The sequence below is a fragment of the Mirounga leonina genome, unplaced genomic scaffold, assembly GCF_011800145.1.
Source record: "Mirounga leonina isolate KUSES-001 unplaced genomic scaffold, KU_Mleo_1.0 Mir_53, whole genome shotgun sequence".
Lineage (NCBI taxonomy): Eukaryota > Metazoa > Chordata > Mammalia > Carnivora > Phocidae > Mirounga > Mirounga leonina.
In genome coordinates, this window is record NW_023270807.1 from 85,302,141 (window position 1) to 85,321,198 (window position 19,058).

Here is a 19,058-nt window from a genome sequence, read left to right on the forward strand (position 1 = left end):
CTCCGGCGGGGAAGGGTGGTGTGAGGCTGCCCGCGTTGGTGCCTGTTGCGCGTGTCAATAACCAGCAGTGCAGAGTCAGAAGACTAGGAATACTCTTGTCTCAGAACCGCCTCTATCCGGAAACAGAAATTCTTGAGGCCCGGCACCACCAGAGCCACCTCTTTCATGAAAAGGAGTGCACATGCGCACAGGGGTCCTGGGAAGCCCTTAAATACCGTCATGCGGACGCGTACGACCTCTTTCCCTGCCGCCGCCGAGTGGTGCGGAGGCGGAAGGTCGCGGTGAGTTGAACGAGGTTGGGGTCGTAGTTGTGGTGCGTTTGTCGCTTTTGGCGGGGATTGGTTCTTGGCTGAGCTCTTTTAGCCGACTGGTTTCTCTTTGTTTTTGTGTTACAGTGCAGTCAAGATTCGGCTACACTCGTAATCCACCGCCATGGCCGAGGAAGGGTGAGCCGAGGGTGGGGGTCTGGTGCGGGGAGGGCGTGGACAGTGAGCGGGCGGTGCGGGGTCAGAGTAGGCCGCGGCGCCTTAACGGACGGCACCTGGTGTATCTCCTATGATTATTGAGTCCAGGGTCTTAAGTGTTGTGTGGGGAATTTACTGGTGGTTTTCACTTGATTTGCTGCATTTCAGCATTGCTGCTGGAGGTGTAATGGACGTTAATACTGCTTTACAAGAGGTGCTGAAGACCGCCCTCATCCACGATGGCCTAGCACGTGGAATTCGCGAAGCTGCCAAAGCCTTAGACAAGTACGTGTATCAGTCTCAATACTGTGGGTTGTTGGAACCGGAACAAAACTGCAACCAAGAAAGCGTGAAGTTCATGGTGTTAGCACAAAAGTTCTGAATGGCATCCGTCCTACAGGAAACCTAGGAAAAGGTATCAGAACTCAGATCTATGTAGCCCACGAAGTTGGTGGGTTTCTGTTTGGAATGGGAATGAGTATTTGATTTTTTTAACTACAGTGTTTGAATGATGACTTAAATTGTCGGATACCCCTTCACTCTTTTTATGAGTGAAACATAACAGTCTGACAAACCTGTACGTTGTGGGGCTAATTTCGTTTAAAGGACAGATAAGAACCCTCATTTGGCAGTTTACAAAAATCGAGCCATCATATTAAACTAGGGAATTTCAAGCTAATGTTGCAGAAGCACCTGGACTTTCAAATGAGAAAGTAGTAGCTGTAGAAATAAAAAATATGGAGCATTTGTAAATACATCTGTTTAGTTCTTGGGCTGGCTGTATGGGCAAAGTAACTGCACGTGTTAACTATTTAAGCTGAATTTTAGTGCACTTTAAGAATTTGTTAGACAGTAAATTTAAGTTCATTTAACTCATTTTGGTGTAGACTAGCCACTTGAATCCACCGAGAGTAGCGCTCTTGTTGGAAATCCTTCAGGTCCTGACGTGTCCCCTGCACTATTTGTGCAATAGCAGTGCTGCACATACTAATTTCTGGGTAACAACTCTTGATAGTGGTAGTTTGTGTTTCACACGATAGCTTCTAAACGTGTTTTAAGTGGCTTGCAAGAAAGCATGATACTGCTTTGCCCACAAATTGGTAACTAATTCTATATAAATTCAGTATTTTGGGGAGTTACTGGAGGCTTGATTTTGTCGATGAGTGGATCTGTGCTCTTTAACAGGTTCCTCAAACTGAAGCAATGTATTCTCCAGTGGGGTGTTGCTTGTGTTTTGCCAGTGATTGCAAAGATAAATCCCTTGTAAAAGTTCCGAGAGTAGTAGATTCAGACCTGAGTTTTAGCTTATACTGGATTTTGCGTTTCAGGCGCCAGGCCCATCTTTGTGTGCTTGCATCCAACTGTGATGAGCCTATGTATGTCAAGTTGGTGGAGGCCCTTTGTGCTGAACACCAAATCAACCTAATCAAGGTAAGTTACCTATTTATCTGAATTAAGAGATGCTTTAGCTGAATGAAAATTGAGCCAGTTAGGGTTATGTCTTGATTAATGTGGTTTTATCTGATCAGTAAATTTTGTAAAGATCAGTAAATTTTGCTTTCTGGTGGTGTGAAAAACATCACGTAGACTTGTATTCTTGGACTGTAAAGCTAGTAACAGAAATGTTCTATTCCTGCAGAACTAATTGCTAATTTTGGTGTTGGTATAGAACAGAGGTGAGGTAGAGTGCTTTTAGGTGATCTTGGGGCTGTACATGATGACAACTGGCTCCCTCTACTGAATTGCCATGAGGAAACTGCCATGTCACCCTATCTGATTACAGCTACCTTTTCGGTCTGATTTATTGTCAGTAGCATTAATGTTTGCTAATGTGGTGATTTTTGTTTCTTTTTTTCTTAATTCATCTCAATAGGTTGATGACAACAAGAAACTAGGGGAATGGGTAGGCCTCTGTAAAATTGACCGAGAGGGAAAACCCCGTAAAGTGGTTGGTTGCAGTTGTGTGGTGGTTAAGGTAAGTCAGTATTTATTTCTGGGATGAAAGTTGTGTTGGGAGCTGCATAATTCTGTGCAGAATTCTGATTTTTCAGAAAGTTGGGAATGTCCTAAGAAATGTGTGATTTTCAACATTTGAAAATCTCCTTTTCTGCCTTTGAGTAGAGGAGAATAGGCTGTAATTAAGCCAGCCAATTAATCTGCTTACTTGAATGTGTTTCTGCAGAAATTGAGAAAACGCTGGCAATAGGAATGCCATGTTACGAGCCTTAAAGACCTTGAAGTCCTTAAGGTCCCTGAAAATGGCTATAAGAAATTTTAATGATGGAAACACTTTCATAAGACAATTTTGTAAAGCTTCAATATAACTAGTGCTAACAACTTGGTAGAGTTTGTAAATGTTAATTTAAAATCTTTTTAAATTATTTTTTAGGACTATGGCAAAGAGTCTCAGGCGAAGGATGTCATCGAGGAATACTTCAAGTGCAAGAAATGAACAAATAAACTTGGTTCTTGTTCCACACCTGTTTTTTTTTTTTTTTTTTTAATTTGGAGCAATAGAATAAGGTCCCTGTTAGCAACAGAGAAAAGATAATCGTTGTAGAATTAGCAAAATAACTGGAAACCTATTTGTCTCCTCCTGGTTTCTAAATGAAAGCCTACTCTAATGGGTCAGTGACTAAAGTGTTAGCAACTGAAAACAGGATGACCTAAGTAAGGATAGCCTTATAGTGATTGACAGCCAGCATTTCTTACGTGTGCTATTGGTCACAATGAAGACTAGACAGCCCTAGGACCTGGAGAAATGGGCCAAGGCTAGTCATGGTGTGGGTGTTAACTTTGTAATCCTGCAGCTTGATGGCAGGTTGAAAAAGCTGAACAAGTTGATCAAAGAAAAGTACAAAGGTGGTCAGGTTTGCATTTAGGCTGTGGGACACACAGGATACCCAGAAGTGCATATGGATGTACCCATTGGAAAAGGTCAGCGTGTCCGTGGCTTTTGTTAACCCTTGGTGTTACTTAAGTGTTAAGTGCGGAAGCAGGATATGCTTCAGTATACTCAAGTCTCAATCTCCATAGGGAGAGTCAGTGATGACCCATGTATTTCAGGCCTGGGCCAAATTGGTGCAAGCATGAATTAGGATTAATGGAAATGTTACAGTCCAAATCCTCGCTAAATTGCTGGAGCTAGGGGATACTTTGAATTTCTCTACCTAGTTTCCTAGTACTGCTGTATAGTTATGGGGGCACATGAAGCTAAATGGGAGCCAGATCTGGTTTTGAATGCTCACTTGTATTTTTTTTTTTGTATGTTGGGAATTTATAGGTTTAAGCCTTTTCTAAAGCTTGCCTTTAGGTAATGTAGCAACCTTTTAGATAATGTAGCAACCTCTAGTATCACTACAGGCTGCTCTTGTACCTACTGTGGAGTGAATGGCCTCAAAAGCCCTAAAGCTAATGTAGTTCATAAAGCCTTAAGGATAGTGTCCTTAGATAGTGTACCCTGGGGTCCATCTGCTACCATTAAATGTAAACCCAAGCTATCTGGCATTTCTAAGGAAAGGACTTCTATTTGCTTTGAAATCTGGTTTATATCAACATCTATGAAGCAAACAGTTGAGTCCTAGTGTATGTGGCACTGTTTGAGCTGTTGATGCAGTAGCCAAGACCCTCTCTTCTAACATTGTCTTAGGTTTGACAGTTTGGGAATTCTGTAGCTCGTGCTAGGGAGGATGGCGGAGTACAACACTGCATTTCCATTTTTTCACTCAGGCTTCTTTTGAGATTAGTGTTTTGGGAAAACCGAAGCCGAACTGAATATTAACCTTCCACCTTGACTTAAATAGCATTGGTTATTTTTTGGTATTTTCATATCCACTGACCCCTCAGGTGGAAAGCCTACTCATTGCTGTGGCTGGTCCTCAAAATACTAAAGATGGTTTCTATCCTCATTTGCTTTTGTTATTTTGGCTTTTGTCCTCTTAAATGTCAGTGTGGTCACCAAGACCTTTATGGTCAAATTCAATAACTTCACAGCCTTTTTCTCTTGCCCTCTTGCATTTCCTAGAGTAACTTCTGTCCATACTTGAACACTATGCCACACTTCCTCTTTGGTCCCTTATCCCTTTGCACTAGAACTACAGTTCTGCTGTGGCCCTATTTACTTCGGTGCAGCCTTCCTGGGACCTTTCCTGTAGCTTCTGCCCTGGATTCCTTTTTTCTAAATCTGAGTTCTGTTTTAGTTTTGGTCCATTCTAGACAAATGTTGTGCACTAGGGAGCACCCTGTGAACACTCACTTGTACCTCAACTTTTGTGTACCTTAAACTGAACTTGATCATAAAATGTGGTCCGTCAGAAGTAAGTAGTTACTGAGTATCTAGTGTATCAGGCTTTGCACCAAGCATTTACCAGTTTTCAAGGCGGAGACGTCAGGCGTCCTCTGCTCCTGCCTCTTTATGTTGTGTAGCCATCACAGACTTCGTTGACTGCAGTAGCTGTTCAACTAACTTTAACGCTGTTGAGTGACTGCTCACTTTGACTTAGCATCCACGCTGCTTTCATGGTAGCTCTCTGAGCTCATTCTGCCTGAACTGCAATTTTCTCTGGCAGTCTACTTATCTTTCAAAACCCAGTTCGAATGGTAACTTCAACCTTAAGATTGTGATTGGTCTGTATAGCTTATGTGGGATTCACAAGGCAGCTCATCCATGCTAAAGTGCTAAGGCCGAAGCAGGTGTCCTTTTTTACTGGGAAAATGATAGTTTTGTGAAACCAGTTGCTCTGTGCACTCATTGAGGACTTCCCTCATGGACCCAAACATACCTGAGCCAAATACTATACTGTTTTCTTGCTCCTATGGTCAGTGAGACTTGGGCATTCCTGTTCACTTTGGCTGTAAGAAGCCTCCAAGCCAAATACTCTATTTTCTTTGTCCTTAACTCTATTATTACTTTGTAAATTTTTGCTTGGTCCTGGTTTTATTAAAATTTGTTACATGTGTTTTTGGTAAGCCACTTTAAATGCTTTTTTTAAAAAAAAAAACCCAGGACATCCATAGTGGAATAATGACGGGTGTATTAAGTTGGTGTCTGTTAAAAACAGGAATTCGTTCATTTTTAACTGGGTTATAGAGGCAACGGAACCATTGTGTAGGCAGAGTTTTAGATGGTTCAAGGGATATGTTCAAATAAGCTTTTAATGCCTCTTGATGTACTCCTGAGACCCACAGAGAAGGAAGGTGAGGATATTTAGCCAAGGAAGGGAAATAGGATCACAGCTTTCATCACTCCATGCGGATGATAGGACGGGCTGAGAGGGCAAAGGCGTTGTCTTCCCAGTCCTCAGAAAGCTCAATTCACAAGCAAGAACTTTCAGGCAGTTAAGTTCCGGCAAGAGCAATGGAGGCATCATGGCCTGGCTGAGGAGGTGTCCAAGATGGTGGCTGCCAGGCTCTCTCAGAGAACCTATTGGGTGAAGTGTGACTCCTTGCTGGTTGCCAGGTGCTGGGGGCAGAGGGGTGATGGAGGTCAAAGTTGAAGATAATCTTCCAGAGAGTGGTCAGGCATTTGGGACTTGGGCTACATATTAATGCATCAGAGTGTCCAGAAGGATGCAGATTGATGTTCATTCCCCAGGGGGAAAAGTTTTGTGTCCTTTTAAAAAAACAGGCTTATGCTTCAAATAGCACAAGCACACCTAAATTCAAACTGTATCACCAGCAAGGTGTTTCAGTCAACTGTTTAAACCCTGCACTACCTAACCACAGTCTGCTGATTGAGGTTGCATTACAATCTGGCTTTTGCTTGGAAAGGCTTAGAAATGAGGGAGGAAGGTGATCCTGAGGATTCTTTACACAAAAGGGGCAATTTTCTCAGCTTTTTCCTGGTTTGCATGAAGCATTCCTTAAGAGTATCCCTCTGCTTTTGTTCTTTGACTCCATAGTCACCATCATCACTGCATTCCTAAATTGGTTTCCGCAGCAAATTAGGTTTGGACAGGGAAAGTGCCGAAGAGGAGAGAGAGAAGTACTTCTATAGGTAGAAAATCTCTTTCAAGTCTCTTTATGAACTAAACTGGGTTGTGAAATATGTGAAGGTGGAGACAGTGGTGATCATCCCATGGCCCTGCCAATCCAAGAGGTTCTGTTAACTACTCAGTTTTTGATGATAAAGGAAAAAAATTGTACAGCATCAATTCAGAATGCCCTTAGTTAAGAGCACACATTTATTGACGGATTGCAAGGGAAAGCATGATTATAGCTATTAATATATCACAGGGCTATGAGAATATACTTTTTTTAGCATTAAAGTAGGAGAATGATTAAAATGTACAATTACATAATGGGATATTATGGTGCCTAAAAAACGGACAATATGAAGGACATTTGTTCATATACTTTTAAAGCAATATTCAAAATGTACAATAGGACCATATTTTGTAAAAAAAATATAAGGATATACATCAAGGTTTTAGTGGTTTCTGAAAAGGTGGGTTTTTTGGTTTACCTTTTGCTTATTTTTTCTTCAACCTGTATTGCTTTTGTAGTAAGAAAACATTTAAAGAAACGAGATAATGGTATAGGGCTCTCTTTGGGTTAATATTAAGTACTACTAATATAAAAATTAAAAAAAATAATGTTTTGTGAACAAGTGCATTTATTTACTTGCCTACTAAAATAGCAGTTGGTTGGGGTGCCTGGGTGGCTCAGTTAAGCGTCTGCCTTCAGCTCAGGTCATGATCCCAGGGTCCTGGGATCGAGCCCCACATCGGGCCCCTGCTCGGTGGGAAGCCTGCTTCTCCCTCTCCCACTCCTCCTGCTTGTGTTCCCTCTCTTGCTCTCTCTGTCAAAAAATAAATAATCTTAAAAAAAATAGCAGTTGGTTAAAACACAAGTTTAAAAAGGCTGAACTCCGGGCACCTGGGTGGCTCAGTTGTTGAGCCTTTGCCTTCAGCTCAGGTCATGATCCCAGGCTCCTGGGATTGAGCCCCTCATGGGCTCCCTGCTTGGCGGGAAGCCTACTTCTCCCTCTCCCGCTCCCCCTGCTTGTGTGCTTGTGTTCCTGCTCTCGCTAGCTCTCTAATAAATAAAATCTTAAAAAGAAAAAAAAAAAAAAAGGCTGAACTCAGATTTAACCAGCAGAGGGCAGTAAGAAGCTGGTACCTGGTGAGGGACCTATCCCAAAACAAGCACTAATACAGTTCTCCCTCCCACAGCACATACACTAAAATTGGAGCAATGCAGAAAAGATGAGCGTGGCCGCTGCGCAAGAATGCCATGCAGATTCGTGAAGCAGCACTAACTACAGCAGGCTCCCCGTAGGAAAAGCTTCTCCTCCCACCAGGAAGTAAGATTAATGGGCTTTAGTTTACTACTTCTAGCTGCATTTTTTTTTTCCCCCTGATATTGCCGAATCCAGGATCCCAAGCTGGTGAGGTGGTTTCATTATGTGCCAGGAGGCTGTCAGTAGAGGTGACTGTGGTTATTCTATATACAACTAAGACATTGAAACTCTGCAACACATTCCTAGAGAAAAAGGTTTGGGTCCATAATTGTATGCTTCTGTTAGACTCCTTCTCTTCCTCCACACTGAGATTTGTCTAGAGCTACCTGAAGGCCAGAAGATTTCAGAGCAGGCCAATTTTGGGGAATGGGCATAATTTGGAGTGTATCAAGGTAACATGTATTTTGGAGATTACAGTCCACACTGTAACTCCGTGGAAGCATTGACTTTGTTCCATGCAGTGTTTTCCAGTGCCTTGTATAGTGCTTGGTGTGGTAGGCACTCAAGAGATTTTCTGTTGGATAAACAGAGTTGACCTGCCTATCTATCCGGTAAGTTAGCTAGTTATTTTGTGGGTTTTCTTCTCAGGCTTAAACTCCCCAGCTTCTTTTGACACTTCAATCTCTCATGTTCCTTTTTTTTCTGGCAACAACAGTGAATCTCTCAAGCTGGGCCTCTTTTAGACTAGAATGGTGCCAAGCTCAGCCTCCCTTCACTCCAGCTCCACTCTAGGGAGTAGGGCAGAGAAATGTATCCTATCACAATATGGGGTACAGAGCTCTAAGAGTCTGAAAAATCATTTTAAAAGCCACTTTGAGACCTGGGAACAGTAAAAAGCACGTGAATTCAGTGAAACTATTTTTACATTGCAATAATTTCTTTTTGAAGCCTATTTATTAAGACACATGCCAACAGCACAGTATTGTACAAGTGATGTGAATTAAACCTTACACAAATGTAGTATTTGTCTTTTTATTTTTCCTTCTCTCAACTGCCCCCAACTAAAATTTACAAATGGATATAAAAATCCTGTTTGTACCTGGTTGGCTTGTTAGCGAAATACTGAGTGAAAGGCCTGTGATATTTCACAGTGCTGCCACCAGATTAAAAGGAACAAAATGCACATAAAGAAATAAATATGATATTCATAAGGGGAAAATAAAATATTAACATACAAAAGGCTACAAATTAAAAGCCCTGTCTTCGCTTTTGGATTTGATGCTCGAATATACTTGGTGAGTTCCAGGGGTCAGCAGATGTTTTGCTAAGTGGGTGCATGTTGTGTCTTGCTGGGGGTGCTTACCCACTTGTGGTTTATAAAATGATGCAGTTATGCTGTTATTTCAGGAGGGACCACATGTATAATTTTAAAGAAGAAATAACCTTTTCTACCCCCACCCACAAGCTGCATTTTGGAAGGCAGCTATGCTCACTATACTCCCAACCACGCCACCAGCTGCATTTTGATACCCAGTTCAAAATTTTGTATTCTAAATTTCTTTCATGTAAAGAATCTAGAAACTTTACTCTAAAGCATGGAAATGATAACATGCATAATGTGAACCATGCAGAAGCAGAATTGGGAGTCCTGTATGGAGAGGAATCAATGTATAGTAAATCTTTCAGATTTTTAAGTAATTGTGATCAAGGCATAAAGATCCTCCTTGTTAGGACCTTGATTGTGGCCTACTGTTGTCATGGGAGGCCAGCTCATTCAAAGCATTCCAGGGAGTGTGGCAGCCATCTGCAGCACTGGGTAGAATGCAGGACAGATGTAGATGTGGCTAATGGTCAGTGGCAGCCTGCAACTATCGTGTTGGGTGGCAGTAAAAATCAAACAGGTAAGAAATGAGTTGGTCTTCTAGTAAAACCACTGAGTGCATTTCTCCTGTCATGACTTGAGAACAATGGGCAACGGTTCCTTTAATGAAGCAGAAACTTGTCTGACCAATGAGTCCCAGGACTTTCTAGTCATGACAATTTGGAAGTAAGTGTTCAGTTCATTTGTGGCAAATAAAGGTGACGTTTTAAAAGCAAGCTTTTATTTCTGGGGCCTGGGGGTTAGAGAAGAAGAGGAAGGAGGGGGAGGAATGGAGGAAAAGATATAGAAAATGGGAGAGGGAGTTGTGGGGACAAAGGGCAGACTGCCCCAACATGGGACACTTTGGCATGAAGACTATTTTTGAGTTAAAGGCAATCAAAACCTAGTAGATTCAGGAAAAGTTCTTAACTTCCTCCACAATTGTCTAAAAAGAATGTATTCATTTTTTAAAAAAAATTTTATTCATTTTAGAGAGAGAGGGGGAGAAAGAGCAAGCATGAGCAGGGATGGGTAGAGTGGGAGGGAGATGGAGAAAGAACCTGAAGCAGACTCTGCACTGAGCATGAGCCCCATGCAGGTTTTGATCCCACGACTGCAAGATCATGACCTGAGCTAAAACCAAGAGTCTGATGGGCAACCAACTGAGCCACCCTGGTGCCCCTAAAAAGAATCTAGATGGAAGACTTGTTCCAGAAAGAGAGCTATCACCACAGATAACTACATTATAATGGGAACTAGGTGTAGTAGACAGGGGGGAGCCTAGCAAGACCTGTTTGATCAGGGTCCTTGGTGTCCCATTGTTTGAGTTGCCCAACAAACATTTGTTTACCAAACATTCACTCTTTTTCATTTTCTTGTGAATTGCATCCCATCCCTTTGAAGTCCCAGACCCCTACACCCTTCTCTTTAAGTTCAGAATGACATATATACCTCATTTTGCCTGTCTTTGGAATTTCCATGTCTGTGTGGATTCCCTGTACATATGAAATGAAAATTTATTTTCTCTTGTTAACCTGATTTTGTTTAATTTGATTCTTAGTCCAGCTGAAAGGACCTTGAAGGGCAGAGGAAATTCTTCCTCCTAGACAGAGGGAATAAGGAGGTAGGGAGACAGACAAGAAGAAGAAGGAGGAGGGGGAAGAAAAGGAGAAGAAGAAAGGGAAGGAGAAGAAGAAGAAAGAGGAGGAGGGGGAAGGAGAAGGAGGAGAGGAAGAAGGAGGAGAGGAAGGAGGGAGAGGAGGAAGGCAGAGGGGAGAAAGGCAGGGAGGGAGGGAGAGGGAGAGAAGTGTATGTTTATGTATAATTTATATATAAATTAGTAGAAAGAATTTATTTACTCCACACATTATTTTCCTCAGTTAAAAATATGAATATCAACATTTGCCTTTGATTTTGGAAGGTCAGCTATCACTTAATGTTATAAATCATTAGTTGAAACTGCATATAAATGAGTTGCAGATCAGCTGACCAGTTCCACCTTTCTTGCGTTGGCTAGAACTCCGGTAGTTGTTTTCCCTGGTGATCACAGTCTCAACTGCAGTGGTGTTTTATTGAAATGAAAGTGCTCATAATCATTGCCAGTCCCCAGACTTGTGCTTGTGTGCTAAAAATTTTTCTCTGAGCAGCAAAATAAAAAGTTATATCCTACGTATATAGGTTAACTCTATCTTCCTCGTAAGGCATTGAAATTTGGAGATTAACAGCCAGTTTGGATGAAAGAAGCAAACTCTTATTCAAGTAAAAAATATATTTAATAACATTTATATTGCTTTAACTAAACTGGAACACAAATAACCAAGCAAAATCCTCCCAACATACAAATAACATGGAATCAAAACAAAATTGAGTGTGTGGGTATGTAAACTGTGCCTTTTAGCCTTCTAATTCTGAATCTTTGATTATTGCCTTGATACCTTGATAATGAGAGTCAAACAACTGTGCAAAGAAATAACAGACCTTTATTTTATTCTATCATTTTGTCATTGTAGGAAATCCCCAAATTGCTTCATGTCTGATTTGAGTCCTTTGAAGAGGGTCTACCAGGAAGGGGCTCTTACATAATTCTAGGCTCTATCTTAGACTTAATCATTTAGTGAACATTTTTTTTTTTCTATTATACCTATCATGATCACCTCCTAAAGTTACCTTATTGCTAAATGATACAAATTTAGGGAATTTTATATTCTACACAATGATGCAAGTGATATTCTTTAATACTGTCATCTAAAGTAATCATAGCAATTGTGGTAAATTATTTTCTGACAGTCAGTAGTTACCTTGCCTCTGGTTGTGTTATGTCTTTGAAGTAGCTGTGGGCTGACCAAAATGTGACCTTGCTACTTTCTCCCTATATTTCTGGAGAAGTTGCTCTCTCTTGCACAGAAAGAATTGGGTCTGGAGTTCAGGCCTGAAGCGACAAAATTTTCCCCACTGTAGACTCTATGTGCAGTTAGAATCCAAATTTTTAAGATGGAAGGACCTGAGAAATGGTCTTGTTTGATTCCCTCATTTTCCAGCTGAGAAGACAGAGTCCCAAATCCCAGAACATGCCCCAAGAAGCCTTTGGCTGTGTGAATAAACCGAGAGATTATAGGATTTGTCAGTTTGTTGAAGATTAAAATATTCTGTACTTAATATATGTAGAAGGATTGTATTTGTAAATTGATGTGTGTAAGTGAAAAATATCAGTGATGAGAACCACAAACATACTATGAGTCCGTAAACACTTTTTAGAGCCTGAAAAAAAGTTAATGATGGCAATTTAGTTGGCTCCCACAAGAGGAATGTACAGATGTGGAAGAGTGTTTATGCAAGACTAAAATGTACATGCATAAGCTTCCACAGGCCATCCTTTTGCAATGTTCAGCACTTGGAATTTGGCTATTCAGTATTTTCCTGATCTGCACTTGTTCCATATTATCCAGGCCAACAACATGATACAGAGTAGTGATGTCTCCTGAATTAGAGATCTACAACAGAGACCTTTGTGGGGCCCTCAGTACACAGGTGAACTAATAGGTTCAAAGATGTGTCTTTATTTTTTTTTTTAAGATTTTTTATTTGTCAGAGAGAGAGCACAAGCGGGGGGAGCAGCAGGCAGAGAGAGAAGCAGACTTCCCGCTGAGCAAGGAGCCCGACGCGGGGCTTGATCCCAAGACCCTGGGATCATGACCTGAGCCGAAGGCAGACGCTTAACCAGCTAAGCCACCCAGGTGTCCCGAAAGATGTGTCTTTAAAAAACAAAAAGGTGAAGAAGATAAGGGGAGCTACTTGTCCAGAAAACAGTGATTTGAAGAAAACCTGTCTCAAAGTGAATTCTGAGGATGTGTTTTACAAAAGGTTACAGCTAGTGGCTTTGCCTTTCCATTAAACATAACAAACAAACAAACCTGGAAAAAAAAATATATTAGTCTTAATTTGCAGAAGCAGTTATAAATAACTTTAAAGGAGGAGCATTGCCATCTATAATTGATTGGTAGGAGAATTGGACTTCTATTCTTATTTTTTTTTTTAAAGATTGTACTTATTTATTTGAGAGAGAGAGAGAGAAAGAGAACATGAGCAATGGGGAGGGGTAGAGGGAGAAGCAGACTCCCCGCTGAGCAGGGAGCTTGATGCAGGACTCGATCCCAGGACCCTGGGACCATGACCTGAGCCGAAGGCAGACACTTAACTGACTGAGCCACCCAGGTGTCTTGGACTTTTCCTTTTAAAAATGGTCCTGGATTAGGTGTCCATTTTTCTGATATACTGTTGGCAGAATGTTGCTAATGTTTGTAGAGAAGAGCCTACCTCCTAATAATCTAAATTATGAATGAGACTTGGATTCTTATCCTAGCCCAGAATGCAGTTCCTATCCACACAAATCTGGGGAGACAATTGCATTAACACATCAGTGTTAATGGTTTATGGCAATAACAAGAGCAAAAGAAAAAAAATAGGTTTAGAAAATATGGAACTCCCTCCTGGGTATGTTTTCAGATTCTAAAAATTAGTGATGAAAAGAAAATTTGTGGGACGTCTGGGTGTTTCAGTCGATTAAGCATCAGCCTTCGGCTCAGGTCATGATCCCAGGGTCCTGGGATCTAGTCCCACATCAAACTCCTTGCTCAGTAGGGAGCCTGCTTCTCCCTCTGCCTGCCGCTCCCCTTGCTTGTGCTCTCTCTCTCTCTTTCTGACAAATAAATAAATAAAATATTTTTTAAAAATTAAAGAAAAAAGATAAGAAAATTTGAAAAGTTTATTTACTTACCTGTCTCTGTAGTTTGGTAAAATTCCAAGATAAAACTGTAATTTTTGTCAACGTTAACTTGTCTTCCACCTACTGTCTTCTGTGTCACTGCTTCTAAGTTTGGAATCATTGAGAGAAATTAATTTCCTGAGAACACTCTAGCTAATAATAAAATTCAACATACATGGTTGTTATTTTTAATATTTTAAAATGCTTTATTCATGTTTACATTGAAAAAATAGAGAATCGAAATTTAGGTCATGTGGAAGTGATATTTAGAAAAATCAGAACTACCGATTTAATGTTTAGATAAAAACTCCCCAACTTCTCTACAGTAACTTCTATCTAAAACATATTACATTTAAAGCAAGATTATTATGCCACTTGGAATGAAAGCGGTTTTCATCTGCTGGCTGAGGAAATCTATGAAAGAGCCAGCCTTCTCCAGTTGGTCGGTTTTGTCCTTTGCATGCCTTTGCTAGCCTTTGGAAGGTGATTTCATTACATTCTGCATAGTGAACAGGAGATGGCAGCATGACTTCAGATGTTTGAGAAGAGGCTTCTACTAATCCCTTCTGAAAAGAGAAGGTTGGGGGCTGATGGAGAGTAGAGTTATAGCAGCAGGTGCTACAGTGTGTCTATCAAGCAGGATACATAGGAAACAAATGTGAAATAAAACTGTTTAATGCCTCTGAATGCTGCAGATTTTTACGCATATTTTCCAGGGTAATAGTCCCTTCCTTTGTAAAAATGAAATGGGTCAGATGTTGAGATTTTTATGGGATTTAGAAAGCTGTACAAGCCTAACAAAGAACTTGGCTCTACAGCTGTGGGATTTTTAATCTCTGTTTTTTTGTTTTGTTTCTTTTTTTTTTATGGAGAAGTAATTTTCTAAGAACACTAAACACTTATCTTCCTTATTTCTTCTCAAATTTCTAAATAGACTTTAATAATAATGGACAAGGAAGCTGAATCTCAGATCCATAAAAATACATAAATGCACCAGAACTGTCTGTTTGTGACAATGTCAGTGTAGGAAAGAAGCTATTAGATGGGTAAACCCATGGGCCTCCAGGTCTCAAGACCTCAGCTTCTTTTCAGTATTCGGTTTGGTACCTCTCTTGGAGGAGGCAACTTCAAGAAATACAAACATGTAATGTGCAACCTGGATATGTTTTACTGACATACTTAAAATGGTATGTATTTGTAAATAAATTTACATACGTTCTCTGTGTAACGAACTTGGAATATTCTTTCTTAGCTTCCCCGCAGGAATTTTAAGCAGCTGTTGGAAGAGTACCTGGAGAATCAAAATTTATTGGCTTTATGAAAAAAGAGGAGAAAATGAAGGCCAGTAGAAAAGGGTTTTTGCTACCTATGGTAGGTCTTTGGTTAAGAAAGAAAAGATTCAATGGATCGTTTGAAATTGGAGAGTTGCATTCCAGCCTTAACCTTCATTTTAAAATTCTATATACTTAGGGGCACTTGGGTGGCTCTGTCAGTTGAGCACCTGACTCTTAATTTTGGCTCTGGTCATGATCTCAGGGTTGTGAGATTGAGCCCCTCGCTGGGTCCATGCCGAGCGGGGAGCCTGCTTGGGATTCTCTTTCTCCCTCTCCTTCTGCCCCTCCCCCTGCTAGTACTCTCTATTGCTCCCTCTCTAAAAAAAATAAAAAAATTCTATATACTTAGGAGTCTTATTTAGGAGATATTTTCCAAAAACTCTACCTTTAATATATGGATTTCTATTGCTCATTTTCACTAACCTATGAGCTTTAATCTCCTCATGTCTGCATAGAGTCTGCTTCAGGCAATGCTTGTTTTTTTTTGTTTTGTTTTTTTGTCTTTAGAAAGCAACCCTTCCACAATTGCATAAGTTGGGATTGTGTGTACTAAACAGAACATTTTATTAATATGCTAACTCTCTTTCCATTAAAGTCCGAAGTTAACAAGTATATAAACATAGCATTTATAGGTTGACTAGAGAGTCAAAGGTGAACTTGAAATTGAGTCTACCACTTGGCTTATCTCACTGACAGGGTTACTCTATCAGAAATAATGGCTTGAGTGTGAATAAATGAAAACCATAGATGTTTAATCATAACTCAGCAAGAGGTTTATCCTTGCCTCCATATGTAGCAGGAAGGGAATAGTTAACCTTAAAACATGTACCACTTTTCTTTTTCAGTGTCCGGTGTCTCCTCATTAAATAACTGTGAACAAAGATACTGCTAATTTCCATCCTTTTTGATGTACTAAGGACTTTAAAATGAGACTTGACAGAGGTTTTCTGTATGTTGGTAGGACCAACCACTGGGCATCAGACTGAATAGTATAAGTTGATATGGTGTTCATAACCAATTTGAAAATGAGAACTCAAGGGAACACAATGACCTCCAGTGTGTGTGTGTGTGTGTGTGTGTGTGTGTGTGTTCACGTACTAGTTACTGGCTTGGGTGTGAATCCTGGCTTTGCCTATTAGTCATTGTGAGACCCTAGAGAAGTCCTTTGGCTTATATAAACCCTAATTCTTTTTCTCTAAATGAGGAATACTAATAATGTCTTATAGCTTTTTTAAAATGAAAATTAACTGAGATAATATGTGTGAAGTGCTTAGCCCAGTGTTCAGAACATAAATGGTGGTGGTTAGTATTATGATGATACAGAATTATCACAGCAAATTTTATATATATATATATGCACACACACACACACAACACAATTAGATTACTTTTTTCTTTGCAAAGCCCTAGGCTATATAAAGATAGTTTTAAAATCTGTTAAAAACTTGGATATCCCTTAAGGAATAAGTTTATAACTTTTAGTTACACAGTGCTTGAGACAATATATTTGTGTAACCTTCTCAGAAAAGTTTTATAAATAGCTTTCGAAGGCCATGGACTTTATTAGGGTCCCAGTCCTAAGGGGTTCATAGAAGCTGGTCTAAAGATTATTTAGAAAGATTATAGAAAACTGTTATGCCCAATGGGAGTTTATGTCTCTTCAGATCCCTGCTCTTGACTTCAGCTCTCAACTCTGGCTTTGTGCCCCTGTAGACAGCATGCATGTTAAGAGTATTGTTTGTGGCTTTGTGGAGCCATTACTCTGAACAGCGTTTGTCAAACAGGACATTCATTTCTGCATACTACTTAACATACTGGATGTTTCACACAGTGCGTTACTCTTTATTGGTGTCAAACTTTTTTTTGTTACCTAGGGAACAAAACAAACTTAAATATTTCTAAAATCTAAGCCTCCTGCCTTGAAATCTCTTGATGTTGGGTCTTCTCTGTGTTCTTTCAAGGACAGTTTAGGTTTTTGAACAATGAGGTCAGATAATCTTGTCCCTTATCCTACCTTCTTCTCTCCATCTTCTCTTACCTGCTCTGAACCCTTATTTACACCACCCACACTAGCTTACACTTTCATACTTGGTTAAGACTTTCTTGAAGGTAGGAAGCATTCTTCTTATATGCTCTCCCCAATGCCTAATGTGATGTTTTGTTTAAAAGGTACTTGAAAGGGCGCCTAGGTGGCTCAGTCGTTAAGCGTCTGTCTTCGGCTCAGGTCATGATCCCGCGGTCCTGGGATTGAGCCCCGCATCGGGCTCCCTGCTCAGCGGGGGCCCTGCTTCTCCCTCTCCCACTCCCCCTGCTTGTGTTCCCTCTCTAGCTGTCTCTCTCTCTCTGTCAAATAAATAAATAAAATCTTCAAAAAAAAAATAAAAGGTACTTGAAAAATGAGCACATGAATATGAACTGTGGTCATATTTTGTGTATTGGGGGTATCACTGCCAAACATGACTAGGCTAAAATGGAGGCTCTTCATTCTAGAAAAGATGATAATTGAATCCCATGACAGGAGTCATGTGTGGTACAGACTGAACAAACCCACTCTTTTTTTTTTTTAATTATTTGTTTGTCAGACAGGGAGAGAGAGAGAGCACAAGCAGGGGGTGCGGCAGGCCGAGGGAGAAGCAGACACCCCACTGAGCAAGAAGCCTGATGTGGGGCTCAATCCCAGGACCCTGGGATCATGACCTGAGCCGAAGGCAGATGATTAACTGACTGAGCCACCCAGGCATCCCTAAACAAACACATTCTTTCCACCATTATAATTTAGGCTAATCTATGAAAGAGTTACATGAAATAGCTACTTTACATATTGAATAGATACCATGTTATTTCAAGTGTGATACGGGCTGAAAAGAGTGGGTTTGAATAAGTGTAGAGGCAATTGTAAAATAAAGAGTTAAAGGAAGCTGCATGTTGTGAGCAAATCTCTGAACTTTAGAACTAATGTGAGCTGTCGCCATCTTGGCATATTTCTGCCAAGATTGAGCAGTTCTTATTGAACTAGCAGGGTCCAGGCTTTGACAATATGACAGTTCTTACGCTCTCAAGAGCCATAAAGAATGGAATGGATCACAGTTACAATTTTATAATTATTATTTTTTAATTTTCTTTTTTTTTATTATGTTCAGTTAGCCAACATATTAGTTTTAGCCATCATTAGTTTTTGATGTAGTGTTCAACGATTCATTAGCTGTGTATAACACCCAGTGCTCATGTTCTGTCCTTGTCCCTGCACCCTTCATCATCCTCACATATCAAAACCCACCCCTGGTTATTACAATACTGTTAATACAATACTGGTTAATACAATATGAGTGAGCCTCGTCCATTCCTACACCCACATAGCTGAATACCATTGCAGAAAAGTGTGCAACCAAACCAACTGGGTTCATGTTGCAGACTGGCGGTTAGAAATTATGGTTGCAAGTGGACGTTCCTCTCTGATTATTTCTGTTTTCTCTCAGTGAGATAAAGAAGGAAGGTCACCAGCCAGAATCAAGGTGAGGGAGGCGGTGATGGAAATTTGAGGTGAGAGGAGACATCCAGGAGAGAGAGTGAATGGGCAAAGTATATGATCCCACATCCCCTCTAACTACTGTCCCCATTTCTTAATTCCCATTCAGAACAAAACTATCCAAAGGATTTTCTATCATCCCTGTTTTCAGTTCTCCTTCCAGTTCATCTCGAAACCACTCCAACCAGTATTTACTAAAAATTCCCCTGAAACCTCTCTTCTCAGGGTCACCAGGGAATTACATGTTAAATTTAATGTTCACTCCTCAGTCCTTTTCTTACTTTCTTTTTTTTTTTTTTTAAGATTTTATTTATTTGACAGAGAGAGGGCTCAAGCAGGGTGAGCTGCAGGCAGAATGAGAGGGAGAAGCAGGCTCCCCGCTGAGCAGGGAGCCTGATGTGGGGCTCCATCCCAGGACTCCGGGATCATGAC

At 40.5% G+C, this 19,058-nt stretch overlaps 1 protein-coding gene and 4 non-coding genes across 5 annotated transcripts; all 5 read left to right on the forward strand.

The window, feature by feature from the left end:
* Nucleotides 1-221: 221 nt before the first annotated feature.
* Nucleotides 222-2,941, forward strand: RPS12 (ribosomal protein S12). The gene is made up of 6 exons (XM_034990680.1): nt 222-281; nt 396-446; nt 633-749; nt 1,793-1,895; nt 2,338-2,439; nt 2,854-2,941. Exons 2-6 carry the CDS (start codon nt 433-435, stop codon nt 2,914-2,916), a joined length of 399 nt encoding a protein of 132 aa, XP_034846571.1. The 5' UTR covers nt 222-281; nt 396-432; the 3' UTR covers nt 2,917-2,941.
* LOC118001711 lies at nt 967-1,039 on the forward strand. Its single transcript, XR_004676815.1, has one exon. It is a non-coding gene; the product is annotated as a small nucleolar RNA SNORD101 (small nucleolar RNA).
* On the forward strand, nt 2,172-2,248 carry LOC118001719. Its single transcript, XR_004676823.1, has one exon. It is a non-coding gene; the product is annotated as a small nucleolar RNA SNORD100 (small nucleolar RNA).
* LOC118001717 lies at nt 2,605-2,734 on the forward strand. The gene has a single exon (XR_004676821.1). It is a non-coding gene; the product is annotated as a small nucleolar RNA SNORA33 (small nucleolar RNA).
* Nucleotides 2,942-7,620: 4,679 nt separating the features above from the next.
* Nucleotides 7,621-7,727, forward strand: LOC118001701. Its single transcript, XR_004676809.1, has one exon. It is a non-coding gene; the product is annotated as a U6 spliceosomal RNA (small nuclear RNA).
* The last annotated feature ends 11,331 nt before the right edge of the window (nt 7,728-19,058 follow it).